The following is a 20,963-nucleotide window of genomic DNA, read 5'->3' on the forward strand; positions in this document are numbered from 1 at the left end:
CATGAACACAACAGATCTTGCTCTGGATTTAATCGGGCGTTGCCCAAGTTTGACACTTGCTCTTGACGACCGCGACGAGTCCCCCTTCTTAGCTTTGGCTTCTATGCCCCACGCATTTCCGAGTGGAAATCGGCTCGTGTGGTGGAAACAATGGATCTATTCCCGTAAGTATCTCTCTCTCCCTCTCTCAATTTATGTCCATCTTTGATTTTTACGTTTGGTCTTTTATTTCAGACAAACAAAATAAGAAGAAATTAAAGTTAAAACTTAAATAAAATATTATTAAAATATAATTTTTTAATATAATTTTTATTTTAAAATTTGAAAAAGTTGAAATATTGTTTATTATATTTTATTTAGAAATTTAAAAAAAAAAATATAATGATTAGATAAGAAAAATGTGTTATTATACAAATTAACCAACCCTTAGAGATCTTGATTAACGTTTTAAGGGGACGGAGATAACATTTATTTAGAACCTTGTCTTTCACTCTTGCATTTAAAAAAAAAAAAAAAAAAAAAAATTATTGTCGCTAATTTAAAAGAAAAATATTCATCCAAGACCGGGATTGACAATACTTGATCAATCCGATATTTGTCACAGACTTAATTAAGATTTGTTGGCCCTTTTTTTTGCTGAAAGGTATACGCATTAATGATCCATCGGATCCTTCCACCAGTGAAACTCGTCTGGGCATTCCCAACGACGTTGAAAATGGCCGCCAACGTAATCAAGTTACAACGATCAGATTAGGTATATCTTTCTGCCTTACCTTACATTCCATGATTTTTGGCTTGTAACATTTGATAAAATATCATTTATTTTAATTTGGAAACTTCGGTTTTCACTTTTCACCATGTATAGAGTATTACCGCCTTGTTATATTCGGTTCAGTTTTGAGACGTTAATGAGCTGTTTGGTCAGATTGTTAAGGGAATATTATTCTTAAAATTTGACTGGATTGATTGGTTAATGTATAAGAAATTATATTTATAGTCATAGGTCATGCATATCAAAAAAAACCCGTGCACTCTATTTAAAAAAATGGATAAATCTAGAATTCATATGAAAAAATTATTTTTTTAATTGTGAACACATTTTTACAAATGAATGCACGGAAAACTTGTATACCTTATGATTATATCTAACATTATATTTCACATATATGTCAATTCGTGAACTTGTGTCACATTAGAAGTTACTACCATCGTTAAAAATAATTTTAATTGGGCAATGATAATCATATACCTATAATTTTCTTATAACAATTTTATAATCCGAGTGTTTTATTAATTGTAAGAAAGAGACACTATAGTGGGCACCTATTTCCCTTCTCTTAGAGGTTATAAAGTGGCTCTTAAGTCACTTTATGAGTCTTCATGGCTGGCCCTTAATGGCCAGCTGATGGTTACACTTAGAGGGCTTTTTACATAGTCCTCATCTCTTTGGATGAGAAGTGTGAATATATGAGACAAAATAGAAAATCATCTCTCTCTCAAAAGAACTCTCTAGTCTCGACATCTAGGTTGTAGAATTTGTGAGTATTACTCTGGTATTACCACGTAGCACACTCCACTATCAATACAAGAGAATTTTGGATGAACAACAACTACGACAGAGAATCCGTAGAACAACCACAATAGATCTACGATTTGCCAACGAGATAATATCGCTTCCGCTATATGATTTGATTTAATATTTCTAACATTAATAGTTGTAAAAGAGTCATAAGTTTGTTATTTTCTTTTTAATTAGCTATGATAGTCTAAAGAGAAATGTCACTCTTACCGTGCATGAGTAGCTATCGAAAATTCTCACCGAAATTATTTTTTTATTTTTTTACTTGATACTTCAAGAATATTTTTTAATGACTTTGATTTTTTTAAAATATTTAAAAGGTTTAAAAAAATATTTGAAAAAAAAAGTAAAAAAAGAATTAATGAATTCGGTGAGAATTCTACGTGGGTGTAGAATTACCTTAATCCAATGTCCGGTACGTATTTTAAGACCGTACCTGGGCAATAAATAGGCCGAGTAAATATATACTCTGATATATATATGAAGGCAAAGTGAGAAGTTATCGAGTTGAGTGATCTTAATGAAATAACACATTAACATGAGACATCGGCCTTAAAGTGAGAAGTACGGAGTACAACAAATGCGCTATTTGAAGTCTGCATGAATTATAGTTCCTCATCTGGATTTAGAAATGAGTTGATATTTATTGAGATAGTTTTAAATGAATTGAATAAAATATTATTAGAATATTATTTTTTAATATTATTATTATTTTAAAATTAAAAAAAATTGAATTATTTATATTTTGTATGAGAATTAGAAAAAATTGTAATAATGAGATGAGATAAATTGAGATAAGTTTCCAATCCAAACCTGAGCTTAAGTTTTGTACGGTAAAGTAGGTTAATTTTTGTGAGATTTATTATGCATCAGTCATTATTTACTTTTACATTCCATACTTATAGTTTTTTCATAGAATATAAGGTGTTTTTCATATGTTATGAAGGTATTTTTCATAAAATGCAGGATATAGATCGGAGTTATAAATAATAACTAATGGAAAGAAATTTTCAATTTTTTTTAAAAAAATGTTATCAACGCCACGAATTTTATAAAAGGTAATTAAGTTATACGTACTCTGACTTAACTAACAATAATAATGTCAGTTTTGGGTCAACAAAAGGTTAACTTAAAACTGAAATTAAAAGAAAACTGGCTGATGTATCCGGGAGGAAAATCATTTTTATAGGATATATGTGTGGACGAAGTAATATTTGAAAAAAGGGATTAATAAATAGAAAATTTCCTTATTAGTTACATATAAAATGAGATTTTAGCCACGGGAACTTGCAAAAAATTAAGAATAATACCGTACATTAATTGAGCAAGAAATATTCTTCTAGCTTTGTTTTGGCAGGAGTACTTTAATGATGTCTATAAGCTGTGAAAAGATTTTGTTCACTTTGCAGTGCCAGCAGTACTGTTGCGCCATCTAGTTTCAATTGTCTGCAACTTCCTGGGTATACTGTTTCCACTCCATCAAAATCATATCTCGTTACTTAATTTTTGTAGTCTTTTATCTTTTATTTTTATTTATTTATGGCTTCATCCGGTTAAATTGGCATTGTTTCAATAATTGTCAAAAGGAACCAAGCAATTATATGAAATGAAGAAGAACCATGTCCAATCCAAGAAACTTCTTTCCGACATGTGTAAGGTGATATCAATATCCAATACTAGACAACTTACAAGTGGTCGGGTCTATGATGCAATCAACCGTGCTGTTAAGAATGGGATTTTCGAGTTTGTTTCTACGATAGTGAGTATGGATTCAAGATTTTTGGAGATTGAAGATAGAAATTCGAGGAACATATTTATGCTTGCTGTTCTATATCGACAATCTAATATCTTTAGCCTTATATATGGGCTTGATATGAAGAACACGTTGACATCTTATGAAGATCTCAACGAGGATAACATGTTACATATGGCAGGAATAATAGAAGATTCCACTAGACTTAATCGAAGTTCTGGTGCAGCTTTACAAATGCAGAGAGAGTTACAATGGTATGAGGTTATCTCTCTCTCTCTCTCTCTCTCTCTCTCTCTTTCTCTCTCCCCACCTCCGGCATATTTTCTTTTCCATCTCTTTTGATAAGTAAGTTTTCAAACTCATGAATGTTCATGACAACCCATTTTTCTTCAAGATTAACACACCATACCTAAACATATAGATTGAGATGTCCAATATATTGTCTCACACATCATGCATACAACACATCATATCTTTCTCTATAGTTATACCTATAGCCGATCCAGTCCTTCAAAAGGGCAACGATCTATTAAAGAAGAAAAAAAAAATCTATTTATGAACTTCTTATTTATACACCCAATATACCTTTTCCTGCATATCAGTTAGCATAAAAAGGTATTAGTCTTTTAAACTTTTTTATAACTGTATTGTGTCCCACAATAAGAAATATGTTTACACATCAACTTGTAAGTAAAAGATCAATTCATAGAGAAAACCCAAGAGAACATCCAATCTACACTCTTATGATCCAAGAGACTAAACAGGCAGTCTAATTCAAAAGGCTAAGATCATGAGTTCACAGCAATAACAACAGTACTGCTCACCTTAAGACAAAATACAAGTAGAATTAGACAAATGTACGTAAGACTTTCTTTGTAACAGTCACCATGCACAACTCGTTTTAGAGACAAGCTCCAACACATGACATACGTACTAAAAGTAAAACCTGTTACCTGATCATCTGATTTAAATCAAAATAGTTTCATAAAGATAGAACCGAGAATAACTTTAGGCGCGCACCAATGCTCTTTGAGGGCTAAAGCTTTGTATCTGAAACAAACTTTCAGATGATTTAAAAGGAGAATGTTTGTGAGAATACCTGAGAATTGTTAGGATTGGTCTTCTAATTATTCCTAGACTTTTTTATCCTTTTCAATTTACACATTTGAAATATATTATATCTGCACACAAAAATATTTTAATGAAACCAAAAATAATATATCCAAACTAATTAGCAAAAAATATTTGGCTAGGTTTCTATTTTGTTTGAAGTTAATAAGTCTTCTAATTTTCCTAAAACGTGCTGTTTTGTTCTCATCTTTTTTCCTTGGGCACATTATATAAATAGTTTTTCTATCGCCCTCTTCACTTGAGCAAATTTTGCATGCAAGGTTTGAAAAATGAAGTTATTGATCAACTTAGTTACATTTATTGTCTCTGTTGAAAATGCTGAAATTTTTTTTATCGACCTGTAAGTCAAAATGTAATTTTTTAAAGGGTCTGACTGTTAGTTACATTGAGTGTTTTTCTTTTAGTAAGTTAATTAGTAATTATTGTGCATTGTGCAAGTTTACGACTAGTTGACTTAATATTTGGAAAATTTATAAGTACTCCTAAAACATGAATCATGTGGTATTTCAATCCAATAACAAAAATATATATATACCATTGGCATTACTTACATAAGAACTAATTTTTAATAATCTGGCCGCATTCTGCAATAGGATAGAAATATATTTATGTGTTCGTACTTGAAAACTACTGTAAAATGATGAATTTCAATATAAATCTATATATTATTTTGTGTAAGGTTAGATTTTTGGTCTTTCTAATTAATATTACCCACGTACAGTTGTGTAAATGATTTTGGTGGCATTTGTTTAACAAATGCAGGAGGTGAAGAGAATTGTCAATCCCAAGATTAAAGAAGGTACTAACAAAGATGCTTTAACTCCACGACAACTGTTTACGAAGAACCATGAGAACATGATGGAAAAGGGAGAGAAATGGATGAAGGACACAGCATCGTCATGTACAGTGGTGGGTGCTCTGATTGTTACCATCATGTTCGCTGTAGCTTTTACCGTTCCAGGTGGTAACGACCAAACTACAGGCTTTCCAATATTCTTAAAGAAAAAATTGTTTATGCTCTTTCTAATATCCGATGCATTGTCCCTTTTTGGTTCCTCAACTTCAGTCTTAATGTTTTTGGGAATTCTCACATCACGCTATGCAGAAGAAGATTTTCTTGAGTATTTGCCAAGGCAGATGATAATAGGCCTTTTCACCCTCTTTTGCTCTATTGCGACAATGATGATAGCATTTTCTGCTGCTCTTTTAATCATACTACATGGGAAATTATGGATTGCAATTCCTCTCGTTTGTTTCGCTGGTGTTCCGGTCACCTTCTTCATATGGATTCAATTCCCTATTCTTAAAGATATGATCATTTCAACGTATGGATCAGGCATCTTTGACAAAAAAGATGAAACGTTAATTAATGTACGTAATTGATCCACTGTGTTTTAATTATGGTGCTAATTGATAGGAGATCATGTATATTTGTTGCATGAATTATTGGCATATCAGCCAAAAGGGAAGATTTGTTGCCTTTTGCTGGACCGATAAATGAGGGATTTTCAACAGGTTTATCTTGCATGTTTTGTGATTAATTGATCTATTCGGCCTGTTATCATTTCATCAGTAAATTATCCAACAATTATGATATTTAAACGGTTTTACATACATTGACATTGTTCTATACATTTAATAAGAGAACTGTTACAGTCATAAAAATATTTTATAAAAATAAATTTATAAATTGACGTGGTTTAATGTCATACGTTAAATCTACTCAACAATAAAAGTAAATTTGTAATCTAACGTACCACATAAGGCCACAACAGTTTATGAGCATAGTTTTGTAAAATTCCTTTGTGACTAGAGCATTTCTCATTCAATAATTTTGAGAAAGTAGAAAATGCTTATTAATTTACCTTACTTCCATAGTGGCTCAACCCTTACTACTTCCTAATTTACCAGATTACTCACACTTAGTGTTTTCTTAATTCCTTATTATTTTGTAGCCATGTGGCATACTGCATATATTAGATTTTTGTTAAAGTTTCAAATGGAAGTTTGACAAAGGGACTCAATTAAAAAATTACAAATTCAATGATTAAAACTATAAAATTGAAAATGTGAAGAGCAAAAAGATAACCGTGTAAAATAACTGATTATGCGTATAATCAGTACTATATATATCTAACTATGAAAACTCATGTTGGCCAACTTTATATGTATTTGAATGCTGGTCGACAGTGATGGATCCAAAAATTTACTTGAGACGAATTGGGTGATAGTTTGAAAGAGTTTTGTGTACATTTTCCCAGGCCTTAAATATGGGCTCGTCACTACAAGAAAACAGGCCTTTCTCAGCGCCAGTTTTCGTCACAATTACCCCCCCAATTCGCTGCAGTCCCTCGCTCTCGACGATAAGCAAAACGTCGCACGTTGGTTGAGATTAAATGCATTTTTTTGATGATAGTCAGCGAGATGTCATCATCGCTGAAACTGGTGTTCCTATTCCCGCGAATAGATTTCGCCGCAAAAACTGAAATACTCGCCACAAATGCGTGTCAAAACATGCCAACTTATCGACGGACTAAATTGCTTTCGTCAATTTTATTCGATGCAAAAAATATAATAACTCGACGCAATTATTTTCGCCTCTCGTCGGCGTCTCAGTAATCGCCGTAATTATGATTTATAGCCGCGATTTATTCCGACGTAAAATCTGCCTCTATCGCCGGAAATCTGCTGTCTCGACCAAACTATAGTCTGCCGCAATATGTCTATTCCGGGATTTAATTTCTTCTTGCGGCGTTCCTTTATCACCGCAATAAGTTATTCCCCAACGATGTTTGCATACGACGGAAATGTGTATGACACAACGTCTGACTCTTGCGTCGGCATTTTTTTCGCCGCAATAGACCTACTTTCCAGCGATTTGTTTGTTCGACGCGCTGTAATTGGCCGGATGCTGGGGTACCCCAATTTCGTTCCCATTTCGCCGCAATAGGGATTTTTTTACAGTGCTATTTCAGGCCAAAACGTGGACGTATTAGCGTGGGAAAAAACCCATTAGTGGGCACTTAAATTGCTACTGTCCTGTTGCACTACGTTTGGCACAATTTTGCGTACATACCCCAAATACATATATGTTTGTTTTAACATATATGTTATATTTTGCAATATATATTTGCATTAAAATCCAAGTGGTATATAAAGTATGTACCATCGATGGTACATACTTTATAATTAAACAAACATATATATATATATATATGTTTAACAAATTATGACTTAAACAAACAAATTCAATTATAATTATATTTGCAATCTGGATGCAAATTTAACCGACTAATTATGACACTAGTCAATGCATAGTAGTCATCTAGTATAATATAGCATCAAGTTGAGAATGACGATCCTGCTCAGCTAGCCGCTATATACATATATAGAAACACATGATTCCTTTTTCTATATTAAATAAACCATCATCATGAGACAATAGATTAAGATGATCATGATTCATTCATCAAATATCTCAACCAGTTCATATCAACAGCATAGCCCCCCAAGAGGTGTACATCATGTCATTTTAACAAAGGCAGAAGCCACTATATAATTCTGGTCCGGTGCATATTGGATATAGACATGTAGAAAGATTTATGGCTTGAGCAGTTAGGAATGATACCCTATTTCAGAAACAGACATTGACTCAATGACCTGAAGCTTTCTCCTTCAGTCCATATGCCCACACAACTCTTAGTTCACTCTGATATTTGTTGCTGCATGCATGACTATTGGATCTCCACCAACATAAGTACTGCATCTACTTTCCCGTCTACACACTAGCAGCATATTTTTTCCTTTTGTGTACATTAATCAGCCCTTGCATCTGGGTTACAACCCTGCATCTCAGTGTAAATACATCTTTAACATATATCATTAGTGAGATTACAAAACCACTTGAATATAACCATTGAATATAACCACATGACATACATCCTTTCATTGCTTATATATATATACTACATGACATGCACTGAACATTACTTCTCTCTCTGTAGATTCATGGTATCATTAGCCCCAGTCCCACGAATGATATATCATTATATTTACCATTATTGGTCTTGTAACAATGATACTTTGCCCATTTGATCTACAGAGAAGTAATGAAATTAAATCGATCTATGGTAAGCTGATAGAACTAATATTGTGGCATAAAAGACTCAGAAAGCTGACTCAAAAATTCCCCTGGACCTTCAGGTAAAGATGGGCACTGAAAGGATCAGATTTACATGATTATCCTCATGATATAATAGCTGAGGAATATGCAGAGATCTTGTTTTTAATTTACACAATTAATTAAATGAATATCCTCATGATAACATCTATGAGTTTGTTCTTTGTTTGTATCTTAGTACTACTTAGTATTATTAAATCATCCACAAATTTACACATCTCTCTCTCTCTCTGTCTAGATCTTGTCAATAACCCTTCAAATATCAAATCATTTGACAAAATGCGATTAAGCTAAGCTAGCTTCAGGTCTGTATTCCCAGGGTATCCAATATGTAATGTTACCCACAATACAACTCAGTGTGGCTATGTTGTACATAATTAGCTAGTTGGCTCCCTTCATTCTTAATTAGCTAGTCAGCTTCCTTTTCCCTTTTTATTTTAATTAATTTTTGAATGTCTATGTTGTTTTTTACCCAATAATGAGGGATGTCACTTTTACATGATATTTCTTGAAGTTTTTCTTTATTGAGTGGAGGTATATATATATATATATATATATATATATATATATATACCTCACCTATGCATATATATATATAATGGTATATATGCAAATACCATTGAGATACTAGTTAGAAGTTAGTGCATATATTGTAATTCCCAACTTCCACTTAGCATTCCCCTTCTGGGCTTTGTAGGATTTTTCATGTATTTGGTCCCCGGAGTGTGGAAACTAGTTGGCTAGTTTTATTCAATTTTTGAGAAGGCCTTTTTGTTCTCTTCCAGCATGGATAAATTACTATATATACCATCAATTAATGGCATTGGGTAATTTGTGTTTGTTGTTGACATTAGATTGATATATGATGATAAAGGTGGGCTATAGTCGTGGACTGATTTCAGCATATATGCTGATATATCCTGGCACTGAGGATGGATAGTTATAATCTAAAAGTTGCTGCAGTCATTTTTCACAAGAAAACAGACCGAAAAATGAGAATATGGCTGTACATGCTTACTATCTCAACAGGCTGTGATGATTTTATAAGTCTTGTTGTACCTATGAACACCCTATGGCAGAGTATTAATTTACTGCTGAAATCTAACTTTGTAGACATCATGCAGGATGTCTATTACACTCTACTGCCCCTACATTCAAAAATTCCCCCACAAACGGAAAAATTCTGTTAAAACTCTATTGGGAGGGATGACAAGTATATCATCAGAATACTTGATTGTTATCATGGAATTACAAAATCACTATCATTTATGTTGTGATGTTCAAATATCATCAGCATATATTGACACTATTGTATGTAGTCTGGAAGGTAGGGAAGATATGTGATGGAGGTGGTTTTTTTGCAAACAAATATCAAACAGAAACATGCTTAATTTCATCTTCCTATTATGCACAATAATATATTCTTAATCTATATAACATGAAAAACAACCGCACCTGAAATGCACCCCAAAGGAAAACACTGGCCTTTTCCCCAAGTATGCATCTTAAATACAACTTCAAAACGTCCGTCTCTCCCATCTCAGTCTTAACCACAACTTGGGTTTCCCAATTTAACCCAAGTCTGCCCATCAGAAGTGCCTGTATAACAACATTATACAAGAGTTAGATAGCATGCCAGTAGTCACAATTTTTATCACTGCAGTGCAGGAAAATATAGGGTACCAAAATCTAAAGATCTTACCTTGTTACCATTACAACACAGCCTGTTGTGTCCCCCCAAAACCCATATTTGCCAAAAAGCAACATGCATATTACTAGATCGGCAGATCCTCTCATATCAAAAAAGATGTACATGATTCATATCAAATGACAATAGTTTTCATCGAGGTTATTCTAGTTACCACAAAACACTATATCTTTAACCTCCAATGCATATAAACTGCCCACCCACCATCTCTCTACCAAAAATGCACCCAAAATACTAAAAAAGATCCCACCCAAAAATCTACTGATTGTATCTTGTTCACTGAGACCTCCGAAGAGAGTCAGTGAGCTGAGAAGGGAATTCGGCAAAGAATGTCGTCATCATCCTCTCCATCTCATTCTGTCTATCCAAAACTCTGTTCAACCTTTCCTTCATCTCGTCTATTTCAGCTTTGTGCATCTCTGCATCTCCCTTATGTTTGGCCACTAAATCTAAGTATCGTTGATCTCGCTCCCGGTCACGAACTCTAGTAGTCTCTGGTATCACCATCTCACCTAGCCCTCGTGCATAACCTGGTCGACTTCCAAGGACCTCCCTGAAGACTCTCGCCGCTGCCTCCTCAGTACGTTGGGAAGGTTCTAACTCATACATCTTGGAGACCATGGATTTCTGCACATGGTCAGAGAAGATTTGTTGTAAGTGCTCCTATGACATTGATTTGTATATCACGTTTGGAACAAAAATTGAACCAAGAAGTAGTAATGGCTGAATGTAATTGCACATGTATGTCTTCTGTGGTAGGCGTCACAAATTTTTCCATCTTCTTCGACCAACGAACTTCCTTGTAGAAGTCCACCAAGTTGGCTCGTTCAGCCCTCTACAAATTTGTGCATATGACATGTATCAATCGAATATACACTTTGTATACGAAAGATGATTATTCTAAAATATATTCCGTTACTCAAACAATGCTTATTTTGACTACCACAGCTAGCTATAGCAAAGCTAAATCTGTTTTTAGTTTGCATAATAGCATATCCCACCCAAACTATGGCAATATTACCTTCTCCTCTAGGATCCGGACAAACGATTTACGGCCTGCAGTGTGATTGGTATTGAGTCTCTTTCGGTTCTCCCGATTTTGAGCTGACATTTTCTGCCCAAAAACAACCATTCTTAGTACTACTACACGTGTGATCCCACCAGCCAACCTCCAATCTACAGCACTATATATTGTATTACTTATCTAACTAAGTTCAGAAAACAACCACACCATACCTTGAACGCGTCAGATCCCCATCGACCACATAGCTTTACCCATACGAGATTGTCGACCAAAGTAGTCCCAGACGCCAACGCTTCTTCATGGCTACCATAAGCCATGTACTTCTTATGCAACTCATGGTGGAAGGCGTTAAACCTCTTTCGCAGCTGTTTTGTAACTGCCAATCGATGATTATCTAGCTCCCAATCTAATTCGAAGTCACCCTACATATTTATAACAAAAAATGTAGTTATTTACCAGACATATATGCTAAGTTCACTTTTAGTTTTGTCAGCGAAGTTTTTAGAAAATTACCCGGACCCGTTCAATCAGCTCATCCTTCTCTGCCTTCGGTACGTCACTCCATCTAGCATATGACATGTCCAAATGATGTTTTAATATCCATGTTATCCGCGTAGTAAACATTGACGCGTTCTCACAACAAGGTGCGGTTTCTCCATCATTAATCTTCAACTGAATTTTCCCATGCTTTCGCAATTTTTCAAACTCTGTGCACTTCGCGGGCCCCCGCTTCCGTTTATTCTGAACTTGGTTTACAATAGGCACCATCGTTGCCTCCATGTCTGTATGAAAGACCCCAAATTAATATATAAATCTCACAATATTAAATGTCTATTATTGCCTATTGTACTACTACATGATTAAACTACATGATTAAAACTGTTAATTAGTGTTAATCCAGTTATCAACACTAATTAACCTTACCAATTTCTTCTCTAGTAGGTTGCGGTTGTGGGATTGGATTGGCAGGTGGAGTCTCCCAAACGTGTGAGGGAGGCTGTGTTGAGTCATCTGAGTTGGACTCAGATGACTCAACAGGGCTGTGGTATGACGCGATATGAACACCGCGTGGTCGGCGGGCTCGAGTTGACCACGGTGGCAAACGTCTTCTAGGACGGATCACTGGTCCTCTTCCTCTAAAACGGCCACTTGTCTCCATGAGGGCACCTAAAAATATAACTCATTAAATCTTGTCAGTTGTAGTTATTTAACAATTTATTAAAAAATAACTCCCGGATGCATTGACCATGCCAAAGTACATTTAAATATACTGGAACATAAACTAATGTCAGAGCATAAGCAGCAGAATATTCATATATAGTCGGCCTGCAAGTGATTGCAGCGAATTGGGGGGGTAATTGCGACGAAAACTGGCACTGAGAAATCCATCTTTTCTTGTAGTGCGCAAAGCAATAAATCCTTTAGTATCGTGCTACGAAATGAATATATAGTACTCGATCGGTCCCTGTCTGGGCACCACTTAATGCATGCAAGCTAGTGTGCATACTTTTGATCTTTTGAAGGCAGACCAAATTTTATATTCAATTTGAATCTGGACATTTGGTTTTTCCTTTGTTTTTCTATCCCAGCCTTCCTCCATGCATGCATCTAATTATTATAAGAATTCACTTAATATCTGTATTTATTTTGAAATTATAATTGATCTAATATATCATCAGTATATACCGATGTTTAATTATATATATATATAATTAATTAACTACACACTAGCTATATATGTAAGTATCATTACAAGAAAAATTCTGAGCAAATGGTCAATTATATACGATAAGAATGACTATTTTCCATCAATATCAGAATGGAGTAACAATCCTAATAATCAGAAATATAAATATTTCTGTATGTATTCTAATGATCATGTGCATATATATATATCAAGTTCCATCGACATTTTGCAAGCCTAACAAAAGAACTAGTTTCACAACTTTTGGCCTGTGCTGCTGAAAATAGCTTCTACATAGGCATATCTAATATATTATATAGATCGATGGAACTTGATCTTATTAACCACATTCAAAATATTATATACTTCATATATATATATATATATATGGCAATATATATATACAAGAAAACAGACAAAAGGATCACTGGGTTCAACCATTGTATACTAACCTTCTGTTTTGGAGATTTGGCAAGTGGATGCAATACCATATTGATGGCTGAAAACAAATCTAGTTCCCGTTACAGAGAACCAGTAAGTAAACATGCTTTCTTTAGCTTTTTACATCAACTCCACGTATTAGAATGGATATAACTATGTTGTAAATAGCTACCCCCTCCCTACATGTTATATATGCTGACAAACCCCCCCCCCTCCCAAGCCAATATACATCAGGAGAACACCCAGAAACTGCAAAACACCTAATCTCAAACATGTTTCGGGGAATCCTCACACTTTTATGGACAAAGTGTGCTTAAGGGTCTTTAACAATACGTATAACTAATTTATTGCAGAAGCCTACCATACTATACCAGCCACAACTCAGATGACTTGCTTAAAAATGGCTCCAATGCAACCACTTACCAGGAAACAGCTTCTGTTATGGAACCTTTATGGAGTAGATCAGCACTGGTCCAGTGCAGCTTCCAGGTATGGACGTGGGTTGGTGAAAAGCTGAAGCTTTTCTTCAGGTTGCAGCAGGGCAGCTAGAGGTGCATAAAGGCAGGAACATCTATATTCTTCAAGTGTTTTCTGGTTCTACCGTGTGAAAGTATGAAGAGGTGCATGACTTAAACTGTCTTAGCTCTCAGTCTGATCATGTCAGCAGCATGAGATTACTATTTTGCCCTCAAACTGTCTCAGCTTTTTGTAAAACTCCCGCCCATCTTCTCTTGGATGTTAGCGCCAACTTTTTGGGATTTATCCTGAGATACATAATATTCGAATATTAGTAGTATATTTGTCTATGCTAATTGGCTTGTAACTCCCACGGTGACAGCTGTATATATACTTAGTGTAGAGAATAACTATCATTTTGAAATACAGAGTGTAAGGGAGTGTAGTTCATGCTAAATTAACATCGTACTGAAAATCCTTAGCACCTCTCTACTTGGCCAGATTTCATTGTTATTATCCCCCAGTCTTTAACATATGTAGTTGACACCATTTATATAGTTGTGCTTTGCATCATATTTATAGAACATATGGAAATCACATTTTACTGGCAGCAGTATGGGATCACCCGTTTAAGTCTTTAGCTGAAATTTGAGAGCTCCATATAACATATTAAATTTCAATCTGGGTAATATATATATATATATATATTTATATACTTTTTCTTGGGGAACTCTATTTTATTCATCATTCGTACCTCACTTCTCTCTAGGCCTTGAAGAAATGTCTTACTTTCATGGTTGGGGGATTTTATTGTCAACCTGCTTATTATCCAACATGCAATTCCTTCAATCCAAAATAGAAATTAACTATGTTGCTCATATACGTTTTACATGCAACCAGTTTTTCCATCCCAATTATAAAGTTACACCTGATGAATTGACCATCTTGCATTAGATTTCTAACATTACTTATAACATATTAATTTAACACTCTCATCACCATCTACACTCTGTTTGGCAAATGTTGCACCCAAGGGTGATGTCATTTGTACCACTATATTCCATTTGACATACTTTTTCAGATTTTAAACAAAATCTACGTGGTATTCCAATATGTAATATAGCATTCGAAGCACCAGATTAATCTCCCATTAATCTGGCAATACCAGCTTAATTCAGAAAAATTTCATTTAGGGGGTGGGAGGATGAGTTAGGAAATGCTGCAGAATTGTCGTAGGATTTTTCATGGTTTGTATAGATTTGCTAAACAATTAATGGACTGCTTTCTTTAGATTTAAGTTGACGCTAATGGTCATGCATATTGCTGGATTTTGGGAATTAGCCTATACATTACATCTATCTTCTAGTAATATTCATTTGAAGATCTCCCATCTTATATCCCGTGCCACGTCTTGCGAACATGTACACCAACCTCGCACCTATCACATGTGTATCAAATAAATGAGGTAAGTGGCATCTAAATCTTATATATCTTAGTGGGTGAACAAAATGTGTTGGAAAAAATCTTTTACCAGCAATTACAAGAAGTTAACTTGTATTATTGATGAAATGTTGTGAGTTGGTGATCTCGCATCAATAGGGAGCATACACCTGTTAACAACACGACAACAGTTGGGTTAGCTCAATAAGGATATGTAATTATTAAGCATATTAAGCAATTCTGCAGCAATCCTGTGTCCAACATCCCATTTCGGGGGTTTCAGAAATACAGAGTATTTACCTTCCAAGAAATATTCCCCACAAATTGTGTAATTTTACATGGACTCCTCATCTGTGGATATGTCTTCCTCATCGGAATATTCTCCATCCCCATACCCATCATCTGAACCAGACATGGCGAGTGGATCTTCCATGCTTGCTCTTGTAATTAAATCTATGCCTGCTGGACCCATCATCGCCACTTCACGTGCATCAATTTGCCTAGGTTCTATATCAATCCGACTTAGTGGAGTCACCACAGGAACTTCATCACATTGCATGGGTACGTAATCATATGCAGATTGATTTTCTTGATAAGCATCATCGTCACTACATTGACCATCCAAATCTTCTAACACCCTCATGATCGGTGGAATGTCATATACATTCCTATTATTGAACTTCTGCACAACACACCAATTTCCCCTCATTCTTAGATCTCTAATGTAAAAACACTGCAAAGCCTGGCATGCCAACACATATGGGTCATCCTTATACCAAGTCCTGTCCATATTAACACTAGTCATGTGGTGGTCTACTCGTACACCCCGTTTCTTATCGCCAACATCAAACCAATCACAAGAGAACAAGTACACTCGACGCCCTCCCATGTAGTGTAACTCCACGACATCATTGATAACACCATAGAAGTCCACATTATTAGAATGTTGGTCCCCAGTTACCACCACACCTGAATTTTGTGTTCGTCGCCAAAGTTCGCGCTGCTTTGTATGGAACCTTTTCCCATTTATTATGCAAGCAGAATACGATCCCACCCAATTGTCAGGACCACAAGCTAACGCATATAGATCGGCAGATATGCTAAGTGGGTTGCTAGCTCGCTGGTCTTGAACCTACAAAATAGTGACACGTTAACTGTCCGATGTAAGTCACACAGGACATATATAATGGATTGGATTGGTCATTCTAAGTAGACATGCATCAGTCTAACTTACACGTTTCTTGAACCACGCTGGAAACTCATGTTGATGTGTTCGATCAATGGAATTTTGGTTGTTCACCTGACATTTCGCGTAGTGCTCCCTGCACACAGGACATAAAGGAAATCTGCGTCAGTTAGTACTACCGCTTGATCGAACATGCAACAAATTTTGCCACAAATGGGAAGGACTGAAAAACGTCGTCTGTGGGTAACAAGAAATTAATAATGGCAATGGTATATCAAGGATGCTTACTCCAAGTAGGGGCCAATTTCAGCGCAATTGTTAAGCACGTACCAACGAGCTACGATAAAGAGTTTGTCTTCTAATCGCACATCAGAAGCAATACCCAACAGACGAACTTTTTGGTTAAAGATTGAAAATCCATCTATACTCGGCTCTTCTTGAACATCAACGTTGCGGTCTGGTCGATTAAACCTCGTCTCAACATCATTAAGATACATAGAGCAAAATGTCAGGCATTCGGTGTGAATGTATGCTTCCGCTATTGAACCTTCTGGGCGTGCTTTATTTTTTACGTACCGCTTCAATTTGCCCAAATACCTCTCAAATGGGTACATCCACCGGTATTGTACTGGACCCCCAAGTATGGCCTCACGGGCTAAATGGACAACTAGGTGAACCATGACATCAAAAAATGATGGAGGGAATATCATCTCCAATTTGCACAGGATGCTTACAACATCAGTTTCAAGCTGGGACAGGCGATCGATATCTAGTGTTCTCGCACACAACTCTTTGAAGAAAGTGCTTAGTTCAGTCAACGCTAAAGCGATATCACTCCTTAAGTACCCGCCGACAGCAATAGGCAGTAAGCGCTGTAAGAAAACGTGGCAGTCATGGCTTTTCAAGCCAGAGATTTTGCAATCATGTACAGAAACACAACGGGAGATATTGGATGCGAACCCATCTGGAAATTTAACATTGGTCATCCAAGAACAAAATGTCTTCCTTTCATCTCCGCGTAACGTGTACAATGCATGAGGCATGGTAATTTTCTGCCCTTCAACCTTCAAATGCAATTCCTTTCTTAACCCTAATAACTGCAGATCACGTCTAGAGTTTATATTATCCTTTGTTTTCCCAGGAATATTCAATAAAGTGCCGAAGATGTTATCGCATATATTCTTTTCAATATGCATGACATCTAAATTATGTCGAAGTAGTAGTGTTGACCAATAAGGTAACTTGAAAAATATGCTGTGCTTCGTCCAGTTCAACTCTACAGCAGTCCGTTTTCTCTTCCTAATAGATTTTCCAAATGGTACATTCCCAACCATCTGTAGCTGACTTAAAATATCTGCTCCCCCTAACAGTCTTGGTGGAATGCGATGATCTTCATTACCATTAAACAACAACTTTTTCTTCCTCCAAATGTGGTTTTGCGGGAGGAAACGCCGATGTCCCATATAACAGTGTTTCCGGCCATACTTCAACCAATTAGAATCTGTATTCTCATTGCAACATGGACATGCAAATTTTCCTTTTGTTGACCAACCGGAAAGATTCCCATAGGCAGGAAAGTCATTGATTGTCCACAATAAAGTGGCATGCAGCATGAACGTTTCCTTGGTGGAGGAATCATACATAGGTACCCCATGTTCCCAAAGTTCAAGCAATTCATCGAGCAACGGCTGCAAATAAACATCGATGTCATTCCCCGGTGATTTTGGGCCAGGAATAATGAGGGATGTCATAAAGAATTGGTCTTTCATGCATAACCACGGTGGCAAGTTATATGGTACAAGGATCACTGGCCATATGCTGTAAGGCTTAGCCATATTGTTGAAGGGATTGAAACCATCACTTGCCAAACCAAGCCTAACATTGCGAGGATCGTTAGCGAACCAACTATGTACCTCGTCAAAAGCCTTCCAAGACTTAGAGTCAGCGGGATGACGCAGAAAATTCTCATCTGTCACTCGCTTCTCTTTATGCCATCTCATTTCAGCTGCTATCTTTGTAGACAGGAAAAGCCGCTGTAATCTTGGCTTTAAAGGAAAATGCCGCAACACCTTATGAGGGATCACCCGGGTCCCATTTGTAGTTGACATCCACCTTGAGGCCTTACATATAGGGCATGAATTTAGTTTTGAATATTCCTTCCAATATAAGATGCAGTCATTGGGGCAGGCATGAATTTTGTTGTACTTGAAGCCCAAACCTCGCTCCAATGAACGAGCATCTTCATATGAGAGTGGCAATTCAGCATCCGGAAAAGCAGACTTCAACAAGTTAAGGAGCATATCAAATGACTTGATTGACCATCCACCAAGGGTTTTTATGTGTAACAATTTCACAATGAACGAAAGTTTAGAGAATTTTGTACATCCGCCGAAAAGTGGACGTCGAGCATCCTCTAATAGCTCGTCAAACGATGACACTGGTAATGCTTCAGGAAATGAATCCCGGGTCGGCAATGGAGTGCTACTTTGGGGAACATCGACGTTTGTCCCAGCCAATATGTCGTCTAACATATTGTCCATATCATCGATGAATTCATCTTCATCACTAACAGCAACTTCTTCATCGTCCACATCGAAATTTCGGGTTTCCTCCTCACCATGGAAAATCCATTCAGTGTAGTTCAGATCGATCCCATTTATGAACAAGTGAGTCTCAACGGTAAATAAAGGGAGGAAGAGATTATTAGAACATATTCGACATGGACACCGAATGCGATCACTTCCCCTAGCATGGTTTTGCGCCATCTCAAGAAAATTGTTAACGCCTGCAGCATAAGCAGGTGATCGAAGTCTATTGGGCTCAGTCATCCAGCTTTTGTCCATCACTACAATAATGATACAACATTATTAGAAGAGTATAGCAACATTGTCGTTTGGAAGATATTCAAAATGAGAATATGGCAATATTAGCTCTCTGTTCTGAACACCTAATGGCAATCAGAACAGAGAGCTAATAAGGGTGGATGACAAATGTTGGGGTCTTTCTAAATAATTAGAAAGACCCCAACTACGTCTTTATGCCAATATAGTTACTGCATCTGTGGGAGAGCTAAATTAACTTGGTCTGCCAACCTCCAATGCCAAAAATGGATATATTTCTGGTGATATATATGGTGATAGAGGGGAAGTTGGCGGGGCTAGTTGGTTGAGATGAAAAAATGTAGGGTTGAGAGCGAAGACGTCTATTAAAACCAAATCGCCTTGGAGAGTTGTGAAGTGGGTCTTGAGTTCAACGAATCCCAATCTAATTCTTTGAACTCAATAAGCAAAGGTTTATTGATAGCTGCAATAGCTTTAAATCTCACATACCAGTAGGGTATGCAGTCAGCGTTCAAATGCTCGAAATATAATCGTTCATATTCCGAGCATAGGCCCTATGGATGAGAGCACTAGTCTGTCTAAATACAATAACAATTACGTACAGTTCATGAGAGCACAACATCTTCACAAATTATCTAGAGAGAGAGAGAGAGAGAGAGAGTTTGGCGTGTGAAAAAACAAAGGGCCAGGAGAAGTGCATAAAAAGAAATGAAACATCTAGGAAAAACATTATTAGATCATATTGTAGACCATTGAGAGAAGAAAACAGAGAGTAACACCCACATTGGATATGAATCTAAGGAATATATAGGGTTGCAAATACATGAGGAATGTATCATGTATTTCCACAATTTCTTATGCAATGATGTAGGTAGAGCTCCACATGGTTAGAATGGAGTTTTACAGACAAAATCATGTTATAATCTAACTTGCTGGTCCCATACCAATTTTTCAAACTTTGCACAGTAGGAAAAACTTTTGTAACGTGACATTTATGAGAAATGTATTACTTTTATATTCCAAGGAAGGAAAAGTGAGTAGTTGAGTATTATTCAAGGTAGAACTAATATTGTAGTTCTAATCCAGACTCAATTTACAAAGCCAATTGAGTCCCCCTTTGATCCGCGTCATTCCCCAAGTATGCACAAAACCATCAAACTCCCAACTAATATTTAAAATAGCGGTGTTAGACAGTCATTTGCGGGTTTTTGGTATCCAAGCTGATTTTAGGGCATACGTGATTGGGTTACGTAAAGAGAACAGATCCACATAAAAAACTATAACACTTCAAATTTGTTATTTGAATTGTTGCATGGTAAGCATTTCACATTCACAATTTTCCCCAATGGCTTTTGACGTTAGGATCAGATTTGAAATCTTACCAAAGATTATTCAACCTTTTATCGGTACACAATAATGGCCTAGAGGCGAATCCAATGTGGTGAGTATTCCTTACCATTCATGTATCGCACATGAACAGTACTACTATCATTTACCAGCAATTAGGAATTGAAGTTAGTTTTCCATCGAGGTTATTCAAT

General features: G+C 36.1%; 1 protein-coding gene across 1 annotated transcript; it reads left to right on the forward strand.

Annotated features, from left to right (window-relative positions):
• Window position 1: 1 nt before the first annotated feature.
• LOC121241457 lies at window positions 2–5,983 on the forward strand. Its single transcript, XM_041139240.1, has 5 exons — window positions 2–164; window positions 644–727; window positions 2,989–3,039; window positions 3,166–3,593; window positions 5,226–5,983. Exons 1-5 carry the CDS (start codon window positions 2–4, stop codon window positions 5,844–5,846), a joined length of 1,347 nt encoding a protein of 448 aa, XP_040995174.1. The 3' UTR covers window positions 5,847–5,983.
• The last annotated feature ends 14,980 nt before the right edge of the window (window positions 5,984–20,963 follow it).

Source organism: Juglans microcarpa x Juglans regia, chromosome 7S (assembly GCF_004785595.1).
Source record: "Juglans microcarpa x Juglans regia isolate MS1-56 chromosome 7S, Jm3101_v1.0, whole genome shotgun sequence".
In the NCBI taxonomy this organism is placed as follows: domain Eukaryota; kingdom Viridiplantae; phylum Streptophyta; class Magnoliopsida; order Fagales; family Juglandaceae; genus Juglans; species Juglans microcarpa x Juglans regia.